The sequence below is a fragment of the Prionailurus viverrinus genome, chromosome D3 (genome assembly GCF_022837055.1).
Source record: "Prionailurus viverrinus isolate Anna chromosome D3, UM_Priviv_1.0, whole genome shotgun sequence".
NCBI lineage: Eukaryota > Metazoa > Chordata > Mammalia > Carnivora > Felidae > Prionailurus > Prionailurus viverrinus.
Window position 1 is genome coordinate 28,727,373 of NC_062572.1, and position 17,270 is coordinate 28,744,642.

The window sequence follows — 17,270 nt, forward strand, 5'->3', positions numbered from 1 at the left end:
ATCAGTGTTCCACCTAAATATCTTCCTTGATATTTCTCCTGTCCATTTCTCCTGTCACTGTGGTTGCATCTTGGACAGTTTCATCTTTGCTTTCTTTCAAGGTCCTTTGTGTGCTGTCCAGTGACAGGAAAGACCTGTATGATGGCATTAAAAAATACCTGTGCGTCAATTGCCCCATCCCAAGCCAGTGTGTGGTGGCACGGACCTTAGACAAACCCCAGACGCTGATGACCATTGCTACAAAGATTGCCCAGCAGATGAACTGCAAGATGGGAGGAGCCCTCTGGAAGGTGGAAACAGGAGTATGTTGGATTTCTTTGCCTTCTCTTTATTTCAGTTGTTTCATTGAATTTGCTAAGACTGTATTTGACTCTCTTTAACATGTAATTGCTTAATTTTGCTCACGTTTTGTCCTAACTCAATGGACTCCCTTCTTAAACCTTTCAGTTACGGAATGCAATGTTCGTCGGTATTGACTGTTTCCACGATATTGTAAATCGACGGAAGTCCATTGCAGGCTTCGTGTCCAGCGTCAATCAGGAATTAACACAGTGAGTGGGCTCTGGCAGACATTGTTCAGTTGGCAGCTGGCTGGACAAGCAGGAGAGTGGGCGTAACTAATGCTCCTTAGCAAGGTCCACAGACAATGTGTTCTTAGCCACCTTGTACTGCTCCTCTTCTGGCAAGGTTATGCTCCAAAAACATTTTGTGTGGAAGCCTCTGTATGATTTTTCTATAGCTGCATAACAAATGATGACAAACATGGCAGTTTAAGATGACACTCATGTGTCTGCACACAGGTCTGTGGGTCAGCCATCTGGCACCACATGGCTCTCAGGTCCTCATACGGCAGAGGTTAAAGTGTCAGCCAAGCCACATTCTGGTCTGGAGAATCCAAGGGCACGTCCTTTTGGCAGAATTCATTTTTTTTGTAGACCAAGGACAGAGGTCCTCATTTTCTTGCTGGCTGCCACCTGCCGGCCAGTCTCCATTCCTAGCATTTCATCCACATTCCTTCTTACACGCCCTGATCCCCCAGGGCACCTTGAGTCCTTGTTCTGCTTCAAACCTCTCCTTCTCCTCTGCCATCAGCTAGAGAAAACTCTCTGCTTTTATTTTTTTTTTTTAATTTGTTTTTCAACATTTATTTTTATTTTTGGGACAGAGAGAGACAGAGCATGAACAGGGGAGGGGCAGAGAAAGAGGGAGACACAGAATCGGAAACAGGCTCCAGGCTCTGAGCCATCAGCCCAGAGCCCGACACGGGGCTCGAACTCACGGACCGCGAGATCGTGACCTGGCTGAAGTCGGACGCTTAACCGACTGCGCCACCCAGGCGCCCCAAAACTCTCTGCTTTTAAAGGGGCTCATGAGATTAGATACAGTCCATCTGGAAAATCTCCTTATCATAAAGTCAACTGTGTCACAGGACATAATCACGGGGCAATATCTCCTGATAGTCACAGTCCTGGGGATTAGAACAGGTAGGATTCTGCCTACCAAAGGCTCTTATCAGTGGGTCTCGGCATGGGACCATCAGCCACAGGAAAGAACTGAGTGTGTACATGGGGAAGACCAACTAGGAATGCAACCAGTAGCACATAGATATGGGATGTTGTCTTCATACGTTCATATGTAATGCACCTGCCAAAGAAGACCTGCTTCCATACCCCGTGCTTCTCCTTTGCTCCAGGAACACTTCTGTTTTCTGGGCTTAGAATAGAATCCACCTTTAGATGAGTTTGCACACACTTTATAGTTTCCTGAGCATTAGGACATGTATGACCGTCACAAATCACTGCTATGTTTAATGATGAATGTGACCCACTAGGTATAATTCGAGAGTTTTCTTTTGAGGATTCATCTTTATTTTCATAAATGACCATTTTTTTCCCAGTCATACTCTATTTCCATACAGTAACATTGTTTTGCTTTTTTGTGTGGGGAAGGGAATTTGAAAATAATGGGGAGGAAATTAAGCTTTCATTCAGTTCATAGATAATTTTTAAAATTTTATTTTGAGAGAGACAGAGAGAGAGTGAGCAGAAGAGGGGCAGAGAGAGGGAGAGAGAATCCCAGGCAGGCTCCATGCTGTCAGTGCAGAGCCTGACACGGGGCTTGAAACCGTGAACTGTGAGATCATGATCTGAACCAAAACCAGGAGTCAGATGCTCAACTGACAGAGCCAACCAGTGTCCCTGGTTCAGAGAGCTTTTTGAGCACTTGCTATGTTCAAATGCTGCGAAAAGAACAGTGAAAATGTGCCCAAAAGCATCATCTCTTCTCATAGAATGTAAATACCGAAAAAGAGGCAGACAAACAAATACATTGTATCATGTCAAGTCATTGTAATACTTTGAACTAATTAAATCACAGGGGATAGAATACTGAGACCAGAGGTGCCTGGGTGGCTCATTTGGTTAATTATCTGACTCTTGATTTTGGCTCAGGTCATTATCTCATGGTTCATGAATGGGGAGCTTGATTAGGATTATCTCTCTGCCTCTCTCTGCCTCTCTCTCTCAAAATATTTACAAAAGAAAAAACAATAACGTTGAGACAACTATTGATCTATTGGGACATGGTCAAGTAGCTATTACCATTCCAAAGCAGATTGCTCCTTCAAAGCAGATTATTATGGATGAACCATTGTTTAAGGCATCAGCCTGGAAGCAGGAATCTCCAGGAAAACAGTCTGTTTATTTTGTGGTGTCCACCAGTGGGTGAGATAGCAGTAGTCAGCACTTTGAAAGTATGAATAATTTGTAGCAATGTTAATCAATGCTTCCATTCTATATCACTATTTGTGTACATTCAGAATCTTATTAAATGCCTAAGATACCAGAAGAGACTAATGCTTTGATCTCTGCAGGGAAATGAAAGAATGGATCCTCTGGGGCGCCTGGGTGGCGCAGTCGGTTAAGCGTCCGACTTCAGCCAGGTCACGATCTCGCGGTCCGTGAGTTCGAGCCCCGCGTCAGGCTCTGGGCTGATGGCTCAGAGCCTGGAGCCTGCTTCCAATTCTGTGTCTCCCTCTCTCTCTGCCCCTCCCCCGTTCATGCTCTGTCTCTCTCTGTCCCAAAAATAAATAAACGTTGAAAAAAAAATTTTTTTTAAAAAGAAAGAATGGATCCTCAAATGGATCCTCAGCTACTGATAGTGACTTTTTTTTTTTTTTTGGAAGTCCTAGGTTAACTCTGCATCAAAATGATGAAATTTTAAGGATCCTGTTTGCCAAACTAATGGCTTATGTTTCTCCAAACAGGTGGTTCTCTCAGTGTGTCTTCCAAGAAGCGGGGCAGGAGCTTGTGAGTGGGCTGAAAGCCTGCTTGGAAGGTCAGTGTCCCCTGGAGGTTGGAGTGCCTGACTTTATAGTTGTATATACTAGTTGGCCATTAGTGGAGAGATTATCCCCCAGGAGATTTTTGGCAATGCCTAAAGACACTCTTGGTTGTCACAACTGGGATGGAAGTGCTACTGGCATCTAGTTAGTGGGTAGAGACCAGGAATGATGCAGAAGACAACAACACGCCTACCGTCACCACCACAAAGAATTACCTGGCTCAGTATTTCAGTAGTGGTGCTGTTGAGAAACCCTGAGCTAGCCTGAAGGCCTAAAAGCTGTGAAAGTGTCCTGGAGGCTACAGTGTTGAAAAACTGAACCTAGGAGTTGTTACAAATAGCAGTGGCCAGTTTGTTCCCAGTTACTGTCTATTTATCCGTGTTTCTCGTTTCCTTTCAGCTGCCCTGAAGCTCTGGTATAAACATAATCTATTTCTGCCACAATCCGTCATTGTGTATCGGGATGGAGTGGGGGACGGTCAGCTTCAAGCACTGATTGAACACGAAGTACCACAGATTCGGTCCTCCTTAAAATCTGTTTACGGCGACGAGTCTAAGTATATAAGTTGTAAAATGCAGATTCTTTGACATTCTGCTCCACACCCAAGTCAAGAGTGCAGAGCAGAACTGAAACATTCCAGATTGTGTTCTTCCTTTGGAGCCCCCATGAACTTTCCTTTTTCCTAATCTCCCTGCCACCCTTCATGTAGCGGGGGCTTCTTAACCTCAGATATTCATTAAAATCCATGATCATAGCTGGTCGATGGTTCGTGTTTATGGAACTCCTTTCTTCTGGAGTTGTGTCAGTCGAGGGCTGGAGAATTCCTCTCAACTGCCTCCTCTGGCCTCATCTGTTTGTGGGTGAACACTGGTGCCCAGCATAGGTAGGAGGGGTCCTGACCTTGTGAAGAAGTTCCTCCCCCTATGATGTGGGTGGCTGTGAATAGGAACCTCTTTTACTGCTTGAGTCGGGCACACAGAACTAGGACCGTAAAACTGGGGTGTGTGGGGAGCAGTCTTTTGCAGATTCTTCTTAATCCTGTCTGTGTGGTGTTTCAACCTCTGAATGCTTCTGAGATTATGGGGCACATCTAGTGACACCAGTCGTAACTCTTAAGGGTCCGACTAACTGTCGTTGTGGTGAAGAAACGAATAAATACCAGATTTTTTGCTGAGTATCAAGGAAGACTTCAAAATCCACTTCCAGGAACGGTTATTGATGTGGAGGTGACCAAGAGGCAATGGTAAGCCATTCTTTTATTTATTTAAATAAAGGTTCCCTTTTATTCAAACAGAAATGTTATTTTTTTTCTTCTAAAAAAAGGTTTGCATGGTTTGGAGGAGAAAGAATTGACCTAAAGATGGTGAAAAATTATATAAACAGATACACATGGAATTATAGAGGTTTCTGTCTTCAGTTGTCTTCTCCTAGAATTTAAATATGCTTACCATTCTGAGATTCTTCAGTTGTTGGGAAGGATGGCAGGACTCCTGGTCAAATGGAGACTCATCCATTCTGCCAAATGAAAGAACTATGCAGAACCCTGAATGGGAAACAAACAGGACCTTCATAGCATCAGACAGGGAGAAACATAGTAAGATTAAGGAAGGACAAACATCGATCAATCTAGGAGAGGGCAGGAAAAGAATGAAGAGAAAAGCAAGTGGAAAGAAAGTAAGATCAACACCAAGCAGAACATAGTACACATAAAAACCCGTGAGCTACAAGAAGTTGATGAACCTTGCCATTTCTATCATTGGGGACTTTGAATGGATTCTGGTGACTTTCTGGGAAGAAGAGAAGGTGTTCATCCCTGGAACTCTAAACTCAGTGTCCCTACGATCGTATCCAACATGCCAACTTCAACTTTCTGCATCTAGGCATTAGCACAGATGCTTTTGTAGAAATCATGAGAGCATTATTACTTGTTTGCTTGTATTGATGGTTGCACTGCCCTTTGTAGACTTGCTTTCCCCAATCATTGCTCAACAGTCAGGCAGGCTTCTAAATGTAAAGGACATTTGTCCATAGAATGGATTTCTGTCCATTCATGTCACGTCAGATACTAGGTTTGCTATGTTGTTTTTTCTTTCTGAAAATAAGCTGACATGCTGTATTCCTGTGTTGTGTGATTCCAGGTATGACTTTTTTATCGTGAGCCAGTCTGTGAAAGATGGTACTGTCACTCCCACTCACTATAATGTTATCCATGACACTGTTCACTTCACCCCAGATGGAATACAGTGTCTAACTTACAGACTATGCCACATGTATTATAATTTGTCAGTAAGTACTTTTTTTGATATGGATTTTCCTATAGATCTGTAAAATTGTTTGAAATTAAATCTATACTTTCTGAACCTTTGAATTGGTATCTCTGAAAAGTTACATTTAGGGAAAGGAGAGAGAAGCTTAATTTTTTGTTGTTGTTCTTCTTCTTCCCACTAAAGGGTGTCATTCGAGTCCCTGCTCCTTGTCACTATGCCCATAAACTGGCTTATCTTGTGGGCCAGAGTATCCACCAAGAACCACACTATTCCCTGGCAAGCCGTCTCTTTTACCTGTGACCCACAGAAGAGAGCCTGACGACTTGTTGAAAGCCACCATTTGTGAACTTATTTTTCCTTTTTAAGCTGTCCTTCTGCGATACTTTCCTTGATGCAGTTTTAAATTATAATCATTATTGGTTAGACATGAGGGTTCAGAGTGGCGCATGCTTTGGGCAATACTACCACTGACTGAACATGACCCTTCTATTTTCCAGGCAGGAAAATGGGCTGTGAGGGTTTTGTCTTGCAATCCACCTTTGAAATGTGTTACAGTGACTTTATGATTGACCATGCCTGAACACTTGGTGTTCTGAGCAAGTTACTGTACTCAGTGTAGTGGCTGGACGTTAGTCACGTGCACAGGTAGATTATACTTGGAAAATAATACCTTTTTGAAACACTTAGTTCTTAAAGAACAGCAAAGCTCTAAAAAAAAAAAAAAGAGGCAAAATTAAATGGGGATTTATTTGTGTTAATTAAAATTTTGTATGAAAGAAATAACATGTATGTAGTATCGATTACTCTTTGGACTGGGGTGGAAATTTGAAATGTATCTCTGGTAGAGATGTAATGAGGAGAGCCTTTTGCTTTAAGAGTTGACAGCTTAGGAACATCAAAATGTTTTGTCACTTTTTCCACAAGGAAGCAAAATGAAGAGCTCTATTAGCACTTCTGACTAATTCATTCTCTTGTGTATGTTCCAAGTGGGACGTTATTGTTAACTGGACTGTAATCAAAAGGGTCCTGGGTAATTTGTTAAAATGAAGCTATTGTGTCTTTCTTGAAAACAGATAACTTTTTTTCTCTCTCTTCCCTTAAAACTATCTTTAAATAGATTCAGGAAATATGTGAAACTTTGTTGTTTTGTTTTAATATTCCTACATAGAATCATATTTTTGGGGAGCAGTAAGGAGTTGATTTGTTTCAGACATAACAAAAAAGGATATGTTTAAAAACAATAGAATTTCTTTGATCCTAAGTTAATCAGTTTAGGTTTGCAATTTGAACCAGTTTTCTAAGAAATAAAATTAAAACAAAAGTCATTTTAAAATATATTGTAATCCAAGTAATAGCTTACCTAGCAGGATTGGCAATAATGATAAATAGAATATAGAGGATGGGTCTATAATTAAAGATAAATTAAAGTAACATGTTTTTTTCTGATGCTAGATTTTGACTTAAGATAATACATTTCTAGAGATCTATATAAAATGGAAGGAACAAATTCAAAGTAGTTATTAAAACTTTCTGAACATTTCCCATAAGTATAAGACAAATCATTTATTTATAACAGTGTATACAAATTTCAAGATTTATAAATTTAAAATGATGTAATAAAGGTGTTCATGTTACAAACATTGAAATTGGGTTTTGTTATTTTATTATATTTTTAATGTAACTTATTGTCAAATTGGTTTCCATACAACACCTAGTGCTCATCCCAACAAGTGCCCTCCTCAATGCCCATCACCCACTTTCCCCTCTCCCCCACCAACCCTCAGTTCTCAGTATTTAAGAGTCTCTTTTATGGTTTGCCTCTCACTCTTTGTAACATTTTTTCCCCTTCCCCTCCCCCATGGTCTTCTGTTCCAATGGAATACTACTTGGCAATGAGAAAGAATGAAATCTGGCCATTTGCAGCAATGTGGATGGAACTGGAGGGTATTAATGTTAAGTGAAATAAGTCAGTCAGAGGAAGATAGATACCAAATGTTTTCACTCACATGTGGATCTAGAGAAACTTAACAGAGGGTCTTGTTACTTTAAAAATATAGTCTGGGGGCACCTGGGTGGCGCAGTCGGTTAAGCGTCCGACTTCAGCCAGGTCACGATCTCGCGCTCCGTGAGTTTGAGCCCCGAGTCAGGCTCTGGGCTGATGGCTCAGAGCCTGGAGCCTGTTTCCGATTCTGTGTCTCCCTCTCTCTCTGCCCCTCCCCCGTTCATGCTCTGTCTCTCTCTGTCCCAAAAATAAATAAAAAACGTTGAAAAAAAAATTAAAAATATAGTCTGGTCTTAAATTTTTTAATCTACTGACTAAAAGAAGTTGTTGGTTTTCTAAGATACATGGAAATAGTTTTGTGATTAAGGTGCTATCTGACTTTATTAGCTTACTAGCACTTTATAAATTAGGTGAAGGAGGCTGGTAGTCAATATTTCTAGGAGAAAGCCTCACTGTTCCAAGAGCTTATAAATCCCACTTATATATCACTGTGCCTGAGTTTCCTATTACGGAGTAGGTGTTGAACTAATTAAAGGTCTTTTGGGAATGGGTTTGGCCTAAGTAGCAATGCAATATGTAAGAAAAATGAACTTCCTCTGGCAAAAGTTAATAAATATATATATCAAACCTCCCACTGAGCACAACTCAAAGAGCTGGACAAAATATCAGAATGTTAAACAGCATTGAGGAGATGGTGAGACACAGAAGAAAATAGCACCAATATCTAGCATAAGGAAATCTAGAGGGATGACCCTGGTATTTGTTATGATATTTATTTCATAAACTATAGATTCTTTAAGTGTCCTTCATCAAGTTGACAGTATTAATTCTTATTTATTCTTTACCATGAATGGATGTTGAATTTTGCCAAATGCTTATTCCGTATCTATTGAAATGTTCATGATTTTCAGCCTGTTGATGTGGGAATTGCTGTGTCAGCTTTCTATTACTGTAACAAATTACCACAAAGTTAGCGCCTTCAGACCTCATAAATGTGGTATCTTCATTTTGTAGGTTATAGGGCTGAACTGGGCCTCACACTGGGCTAAATTAAGCATGTCAGCAGTGTATTCCTTTCTGGAAGTGCTGGCAGAGAATGCGTCTCTTGTGTTTTCTGGCTTCCACAGGCTGTTCCTTACCCCATGGCTCCTACCAACTTCAAAGCTGGCAATGGCTGATTAGCTCATTCCCCCATCCTGTCTAATGCTGACTCCTCTTCCCCACTTCTACTTCTTAAAAAAATTTTTTTAATGTTCATTTATTTTTGAGAGAGAGAGAGAGAGAGTGCAAGTGGGGGAGGGGCAGAGAGTGAGGGAGACACAGAATCCAAAAGCAGCCTCCAGGCTCTGAGCTGTGAGCACAGAGCCCAATGTGGGGCTTGAACCCACAAACTGCGAGATCATGACCTGAGCTGAAGTAGGACGCTTAACTGACTGAGCCACCCAGGTGCCCCTCCCACTTCTACTTTTAACGACTCTTGTGATGACATTGGGATCACTTAGCTAATCCAGGATCCTCCCCCCTATTTTGTTAGCTGATTAGCAGCCTTAGTTCCATCTGCAGCTTTTTTCATTTCTTTTTTAAGAAAGGCAGATTGCCACATGCAGTGCCTCATTTGGATATGTCTGGAGTCTTGGAAGCTTGACCACCCAAGTTCTCCTACGAAGGGACCTGGAGAGCTTATTGAGAGGTTCTAACAGGAAAATTGCAGCTACTTGTAAGGCCTTGACCAAAGAACGGTTCTCCTCTATTAGGGAAGGTTGTCCTCTTGGACCGGGCGTGCAGCTTGAGGAGGAATGTATATGGAGTTGTGAGGGAGGAAGGGGACATCTGTCCAGCCAGACCAGCTGAGTCAACCCTCGTGATCATTGGGGTGGCAGATATCGCAGCCAGTTTGCTCTCACACCCCAGTTTACAACTTTACCTTTCCCCATACAAGGCAACATCTGGGCAGATTCCAAGGATTAGAACATGAGTATCTTGGGGGGTGGGCATTATTCTGACACAGATAATATTGCCCAGGAGTGTCTGGAGCAAGTACTATTTGAATGTAGAAACCCCTCCCTCCATAGGTACCCAAGGAGAGAATAAGAGACACTCGGCGGGGGGGGGGGGCGCTGGAGTCTCAGCGGGGGCAGAACTCTTGAGTATCTGCACCATGTCCTGTGTTCCTTTCGCCCTTGTCCTCCTCAGTCTGCACAGGTGACAGCCGACCTGCCCTGGGTGGAAGATTTGTGGGGGACCTCTCAGCTGTGTTCCATCCCATCACTCACCTGGCTTTCTGTTCTACCTGTGCCTCCCCCTGCCAGGGTGTGTGGCCCAGACAGGGCTGACTCAGCCACCCTCTGTATCCAAGAGCCCAGGACAGATGGCTACCATCACCTGCACGGGAAACAGCAACAGTGTTGGCAACCGGGGAGCAGCTTGGTTGTAGAAACACCTGGGCCATGTTCCCAAACACCTGACCCACAGAATTATAACAGATTTTAAGGGATCTCAGAGAGATTCTTAGGCTCCAGGTTAGGCCGCCCAGCATCTCTCTGCAGCTTGAGCCTGGAGATGAGGTTGAGTATTCCTGCCCAGCACGAGGCAGTGGCTTGGGCCTGCATTGTGCTCAGGGCTCACAAGGAAGTGAGATTAAAACCCATGGGCTGCCTGCACCTATTCACTGCCCAGAGCCTTCCTTGACACTGTTGCTTAGTGGGTAAGTGCCTGCTGAGTTCCAGGGATGTGTCTGTGGGGTGGGGGGTGGTCACGCATGGCCATCCTTTCTCTTCTGGTCCCCCGGAACTGGGTGTGTTGCTGCACCTCCATTTCTAAAGTCCTGAGTGTGGTCTGCTGACTCAGCCGTCCTCACCGTCTGGGGCTCTTGGTCAGATCACTCTGTCCTGCACTGGAAGCATGTTAGTTCCTAGGACCAGCTTGCCTAGGGAAAGAGTTCTCCCCTCGAAACTCTTGCTCACTCCCAGTATCCTGGTTCTATATGTACACCCCCAAACAGTAGCCCCAGTTGATCCCTGGGTCCGATCTTAGGCTGAGGGTAACCGGCTTGTTACAAGGAGGGCTCACATCTGCCAGAGTGGAACACCCATGAAATATGCTGAGAGCTGTCTCTCTGTCCCTGAGGACACATCCCTGCATTGTCCCCTCCCCCCAATCAGGGATGACAGCATGGGAGGAACCACAGGGTGAGGTGAAGATCGTCCACCCCTCATGACTGCCATAGTGGGAAGCTGGTTGGTCTTGGCCAGTCCATCACTGTCCTTTGTCCTTCTGATGTCCTCAATCTGGAACAAGTGCTGTCTGAGCGCGGCTTCCCTCTGCCCCCCCTCTACAGGGATCTGCACCATGGAGGCCATTTCACTGAGGTCAGGCCTTCACCATGGAAAAGAGGTTGCAGCCTGAAGAGGAAGCTCGTGGGCAGTAAGGAGACCCCTGACTGTGAAGAGGGGGCAGCGGACAGAGCATGGGGTGCAGTTCTGTCTCTCCAGGGTCCCCTTTGTGTAGGTGCCTCTGGCCCTCAGGCAGCAGGGGGTGCAGTGGGCCTGCCCTGCTAGAGCCGCTGGGGCACAGTCTTGGCTCAGAGCTCAGATGGGGCTCCCTCCGAGGGTAAAGGATCTGCATGTCCCATTGAATAGGGCAAGTGGGTTCCTCAGGAAGCAGAGCTCCAGGGGCATGTCCATCACAGCCTAGGAACCCATCTCCCCTCCTCCTCCCTCTCTGTCCAGGTGATCTGCTGTCCATGAGTCAAGGGAGGCCCGGCCATTTCCTTCTTATCTGAGGGCACAACAGCCTCACCATCCCCATGTCTCTCTGCCTTTCTTGCAGGGCCCTGGGCACAGTCTGCACTGTCCCAGGAATCTCAGTGGTGGAGCATCCTGGCCAGAGAGGTCCCTATCTTGCACTGGGCAGGGCAGCATCTTTAGACTGTGCTGTGCAGGCTGGTATCAGCCGCTCCCTGGTGCTGCCCCCGAAGCTGTGATGCCCAGAAGTTCTTGGTGCTCACCTCATTCTGGGATTATGGTTCGGCTTGCCCACTTTGGTTAGTTGTGGAGTGAACCATCTTGCATTCGATGGAAAACTTTGAGTCTGTTTAAAATGATATATGTTCATTGAAGGAATGACGTAGGAAGTGACCACTAAGGATTCAAGTGTGAGTTCTGTTCCTTAGGAAGTTGTCTTGATGACTTATCCCATGTCTTCAGTGACTATGGGGCTAAACAGGCTTTTCTGCCTGGCTTTGGACAAGGAATTTACTAACCTCTCTTCAGGCAGGCTGCGTGCAGAGGTGACTAAACTCACTTTACAAGTTTGGATTAAATGGACAATTGCCAGTTAAGTGCTTGGGACATGTGGGGGAACATGGAGTGTGGGGGGGTTTGTGTTCTTTGGAAGAATCTGAGAGACTGTACAATGGACGTGCCAGGAGGGCAGGGACACCACAGCACTACTGTGTATCCCATGTCCCCAGTAGAGACATTCAGCCCCTAGACATCTGTGCTTTAAGGAAAACAAAAGGCAGGCACACAACACAGAACTGAGAAAAGAATGCCCATGGTAGAGGCTGACTGGTACTGGCACAAAAACAGATCAATGGAACAGAATAGAGAACCCAGAAATGGACCCACAAACGTATGGCCAACTAATCTGTGACAAAGCAGGAAAGAACACCCAACGGAATAAAGACAGTCTCTTGAGCAAGCGGTGCTGGGAAAACTGGACAGTGACATGCAGAAGAATGAACCTGGACCACTTTCTTACACCATACACAAAAGACAGAGTTTGGGGTTGGCTGTGGCAATGGGGGGGGGGGGGGTGACAGCTGTGGTGACAGTGGTCCTAGCATGGACCTCAGAGCTGCATGGAGGCTCAGGCCTGCTGAGTGAGGTCGTGACCCAGTAATGCGGGGCCAGGCCTCCGCACATTTAGTGATAACAGGACAAGCACCTTGCGAGGACCTTAGGCGAATACTTCTCTCTGTCTTCACAAGCACCCCTTGAGGATGGTACTGGAATGACTGTCACTCCTATTTCAGACATGAGGAAAGGGACTCCTAGAGAGGTTTGTTGAGCCTGCCCTGGGTCATGCGGTGTGAAGGGCAGAGCTGGGCATGGAGCAGACTGCGCAGATACAGATTCTGCACCCTCCCCCATGTACACCCGTTGTCCTGTCTCTGGAGAGTCTCTGTCCTGTTCACCAGGTGCAAGTGGGTGTGTGCAGCATGCCTAAGAACTTTGCAGCCTCTGCCTCCATCGATCCTAATTATTCTCTGGAAGATACATATGAAATAACCACGCAATAAAAAGTCACCTAGGAGGAGATCCCTGAAACAGATCACCTGAGCACAGCTCTAGTCAGGGAGCCCCTGGGTGGCTCTCTTGGAGGGGCTGACTGTGCCCCCAGCTGAGGAATGCATTCAGGGTAACTGGGGTGCAGTGTGGGTCATGGCTGGGGTGAGCAGTGGCAGAAGCAATGTCTCCTGCAGAGGAAAAAGCATATGGATGGAATCAGGAGGTGACAAGGAAAATTTGAGAAGGAAGTGATGGGAGGCCTATGTGACAGGAGCTTTACCTCAACAAGACAACTTGTAACCAACCCAGCAAACTGCAGGGTGTGCTGAGACACAGCTCAGGGCAGTCAACTTGAAGCCACAATAATGGTGTCCTGAGGCTCAGACTTCCGTGATAGGAGATACAATGAGAATCTGAGTCCTCCCCAACCTCTCTGCTATACACACATCTGTGTGATACAGGTTTGGAATGGTCTCTAGGAAAACAGGATACAAAAGTCAGCTTCATCCTCTTGGCTGCTGTAGACAGCCTTTGAGCAGTTTGGAGCAATTCTGCATGTATTTTAAAGATGCAACATGGAGGGGCACCTGGGTGGCTCAGTCAGTTGAGAATCCGACTTTGGCTCAGGTCATGAGCTCATGGTCCGTGAGTTCGAGCCTCGAGTCAGGCTCTTTGCTGATAGCTCATAGACTGAAGCCTGCTTCGGATTCTGTTTCTCTCTCTCTCTCTGCCCCATCCCCTCTCGTGTGCACGTGCACTCTTAAAAATAAAAACATTAAAAATTTTTTTTAAAAAGATGCAATGTGGATCTCCAATGTCTGGAAGCTTTACATTGTATCTTGGAATCCCTGGATATGTTCACATTTCTTTTCCATAAATCTCAAGTCTCATCAAGATAGTTTTTGATAAAACATTCCTGGCCAAAAATAATTATTTTATTTTATTCCAAAATATCCATCTCTGTGACTGTGAGGATGAGTGAAATTTATAAGTGAAATAAATCATAAATATCCAAATTTGACCACTACAAAATAATATATATAATAAGCTTTGAACAATTGTTTGCTTTTTCCAACTTAAAAATAACACAACAAAACCACATCTAATAACCTAAATTCAACTGTAGGATACTGTCAATATTAGCCACAAGTGCTGGGTTACATTATTCAGTATACTGTTTTAAGAAAATTCCTTTTATTCATTTATTTATTTTTAATGCTTATTTAATTTTTGAGAGAGACGGTGAGCATGAGTTGGGAAGGGGCAAGAGAGGGAGACAGAACATCTGAAGCCGGCTCTGCACCGAGAGCACAGAGCCTGACACAGGGCTCAAACTCATGAACCATGAGATCATGACGTGAGCTGAAGTGGGATGTTTAACCAACTGAGCCACCCAGGTGCCCTTAAGAAAGTTCCTTTTAAAGTGAGACTAGCCTCTGTTTTTAAGTTTAATTGCATGTATTTGACCTAACAGTGTGCACACAACTTCAAGGTGAGTTTTCATCTGAGATACAGTTTATATTGAACTGTGCATATTACAAAAACCCGAGGACAATCCGTCATGCATGTGGCCTGAGGATACTCAAAAGAATATGATTTGGTGAATGACTTCAGTGGAGAGATGGCAGCTGACAGACCCACAAAATTCTGCCCTCCAAAAAAGCAATGAGGAATCTGTCACAAATTGCCGCCATCAACATTTGCAGAACTCTGGAAATGAACTGGGATTTGCAGCAATGGAGGGGATGCTGGTTCCAGGAAAACGGCAGCTAAATCTCAGAACAATGAGTTTCGTGCTGTTCTCACATGCCTTGCCCCATGCCCTGCTCTGTGGTTCCATGCAATCCAGAAAATGAAGAGCCCACATTCACAGTGAGAGTCAGCACTGTGCAGCCAGCCACCAGACAGAGCAAAGAGGGGCTTAAGCCTCCTCAAAACCTCATTCCTAGGAAATAATCACTACTGGACCTATCTGGTAGGTCTCTATCAGGCCCTACTTATTCGACTGCATCTAATTGGACTTGGAGCTTGCCCAGCACAAAAAGCCTTTTTTCCCCTGGAATCATTGTCAAAACACAACAAAACAAAAATACAGGCAATTGCTTAACTTGCACTTGCTTAATGTAATGGATAATACTTGGAGCAAATAACAGGCCAACAAAAAGCCTAAAAAAGGAGCTGAGAAATGAAATTTCTGTAGGAGTTTTGAAAAGCTCTTAGTCCTAGGAATCTAGACCACGTGCAAATGTAGGGCTGCGCGCACGCTCAGAAAAGACTCCACAAGCCCCCATGTTGTCACCGCTGGCTGACCTTGATGCTGTTCTTCAGCAAGTGAAGGTTATGGCAGAGTTCTCTGCTGCCAGCTGAGTGTTGAAGACACGGTTCCACATGCCCACACAGCCCCTCAGCAAGGACTGAGTGACTTCTCAGTTCTGGGCTGCTAATGCAATCTCGATCCAGTCAATGGCTGCACCACCAAGTAGCCAAGCAGGTACTACCACGGTCATACATGACAAAGAATACAGACTTCTTCAGAGGATGAGTTCAGAAAGGTCACTCACAAGAAAACAGCAATGACAAAAAAAAAAAAAGCTAACACAATCAATCATAGGGAGGGGTGAGATCCGATTGCCAGAGTTGCCATATTATTTAAAATGTTTAATTTATACACCACTTCACCCCAAATAATTGTAATTATAAGAGACCTACAAGGAAATTACTAAGTCTGGCTCTATACAGGAAAGAGTTACACAGCAGGTTTGAGACTGCTTTCCTTAGAAAGTTCTGCTTGCTCGATTAGCCACTGGCTGACGTCTGGGAACTTGGAACCAGGAGGGTCCCCACCATTCTCTGGCAAGAGTGGCTTGGTCTGCCTCAACTGTATGAACACTGTGGTTTATGCTAAGAATCTCTTACTTGCTGGAATTCTGGCCTTCAGTTATGTGCTAAATGACTGGTCTCCACTAAAAACCTTTGGGCACACAGTCACTAATGAACTTCCCTGGAAGACAATGTTTCACACATATTGTCTCGAGTCATTGCTGGAGGAATGAGGTGTACCCATGAGACTCCATTGCAACAGGACATTTTAAATTATTTTTTAATGTTTATTTACTTTTGAGACCGAGAGAGAGAGCGAGCGAGCACAAGCTGGGGAGGGGCAGAGAGAGAGCAAGAGACAGAATCTAAAGCAAACTCCAGGATCTGAGCTGTCAGCACAGAGTTGATGCAGGGCTCGAACTCACCGACCGTGAGACCATGGCCTGAGCTGAAGTTGGGCACAAAACCAACTGAGTCACCCAGGCGCCCCCATTGCAACAGGATTCTTTTTTTTTTTTTTTTTTTTTTTTTTAATTTTTTTTTTTCAACGTTTATTTATTTTTGGGACAGAGAGAGACAGAGCATGAACGGGGGAGGGGCAGAGAGGGAGACACAGAATCGGAAACAGGCTCCAGGCTCTGAGCCATCAGCCCAGAGCCCGACGCGGGGCTCGAACTCACGGACCGCGAGATCGTGACCTGGCTGAAGTCGGACGCTTAACCGACTGCGCCACCCAGGCGCCCCGCAACAGGATTCTTAAAAGCCTGTGCCTGGTGTTCTTTGGGCCTCCTCCCATGCGCCTTTTCCCTTTGCTTCTTTTGCTGGGTGTGCTTCTACTGTAATAAACCATAGCAATCAGCATGACTGTATGCTGAGTTCAGTGAGTCTTCCCAGGCTGATACACAAGAAAAAAAAAAAAGCAACCAACAGAGCTGTCCCTGAGAGAAGTCCAGACATTGGACAAATACTTTGTATCAGTTATTTTATTTTTATTTATTTGTTTATTTTGGTGCTAAGAGAGTAGATTTTTTTTTAATATGAAATTTATTGTCAAATTGGTTTCCATACAACACCCAGGGCTCATCCCAAAAGGTGCCCTCCTCAATACCCATCACCCACCCTCCCCTCCCTCCCACCCCCCATCAACCCTCAGTTTGTTCTCAGTTTTTAAGAGTCTCATGCTTTGGCTCTCTCCCTCTCTAATCTCTTTTTTTTTCTTTTTTTTTCTTCCCCTGCCCCATGGAACTTCTGTTAAGTTTCTCAGGATCCACATAAGAGCGAAAACATATGGTATCTGTCTTTCTCTGTATCAGCTATTTTAAAGACATTCAAGGACTTCACAGAGGTCATAGTTAAAGAACTAAACTATAGTACAAGAATTGTGCCTCTCCAAGTGGAGAGTAACAATAAAAAGATACAAATTATAAAAGAGAACCAAATAGAACTTCTGGAGTTGAAAAGAATAAAATGTCACCAGAGAGGCTTGAATTGATTTTCTGGGGCTGCTGTGGCAAATTACTATACACACTATGTGGCTTTAAACAACA

At 44.5% G+C, this 17,270-nt stretch overlaps 1 protein-coding gene across 1 annotated transcript in view; it reads left to right on the top strand.

Annotated features, from left to right (window-relative positions):
- PIWIL3 (piwi like RNA-mediated gene silencing 3) overlaps nucleotides 1–7,353 on the top strand; it is a 37,309-nt gene extending 29,956 nt beyond the window's left edge. Inside the window, exons 16-22 of the mRNA XM_047826655.1 lie at nucleotides 102–302; nucleotides 448–551; nucleotides 3,266–3,336; nucleotides 3,743–3,899; nucleotides 4,461–4,586; nucleotides 5,482–5,629; nucleotides 5,794–7,353. Coding sequence (XP_047682611.1) covers nucleotides 102–302; nucleotides 448–551; nucleotides 3,266–3,336; nucleotides 3,743–3,899; nucleotides 4,461–4,586; nucleotides 5,482–5,629; nucleotides 5,794–5,910 — 924 coding nt within the window. The 3' untranslated portion in view covers nucleotides 5,911–7,353. The remainder of the gene's footprint in view (nucleotides 1–101; nucleotides 303–447; nucleotides 552–3,265; nucleotides 3,337–3,742; nucleotides 3,900–4,460; nucleotides 4,587–5,481; nucleotides 5,630–5,793) is intronic.
- The last annotated feature ends 9,917 nt before the right edge of the window (nucleotides 7,354–17,270 follow it).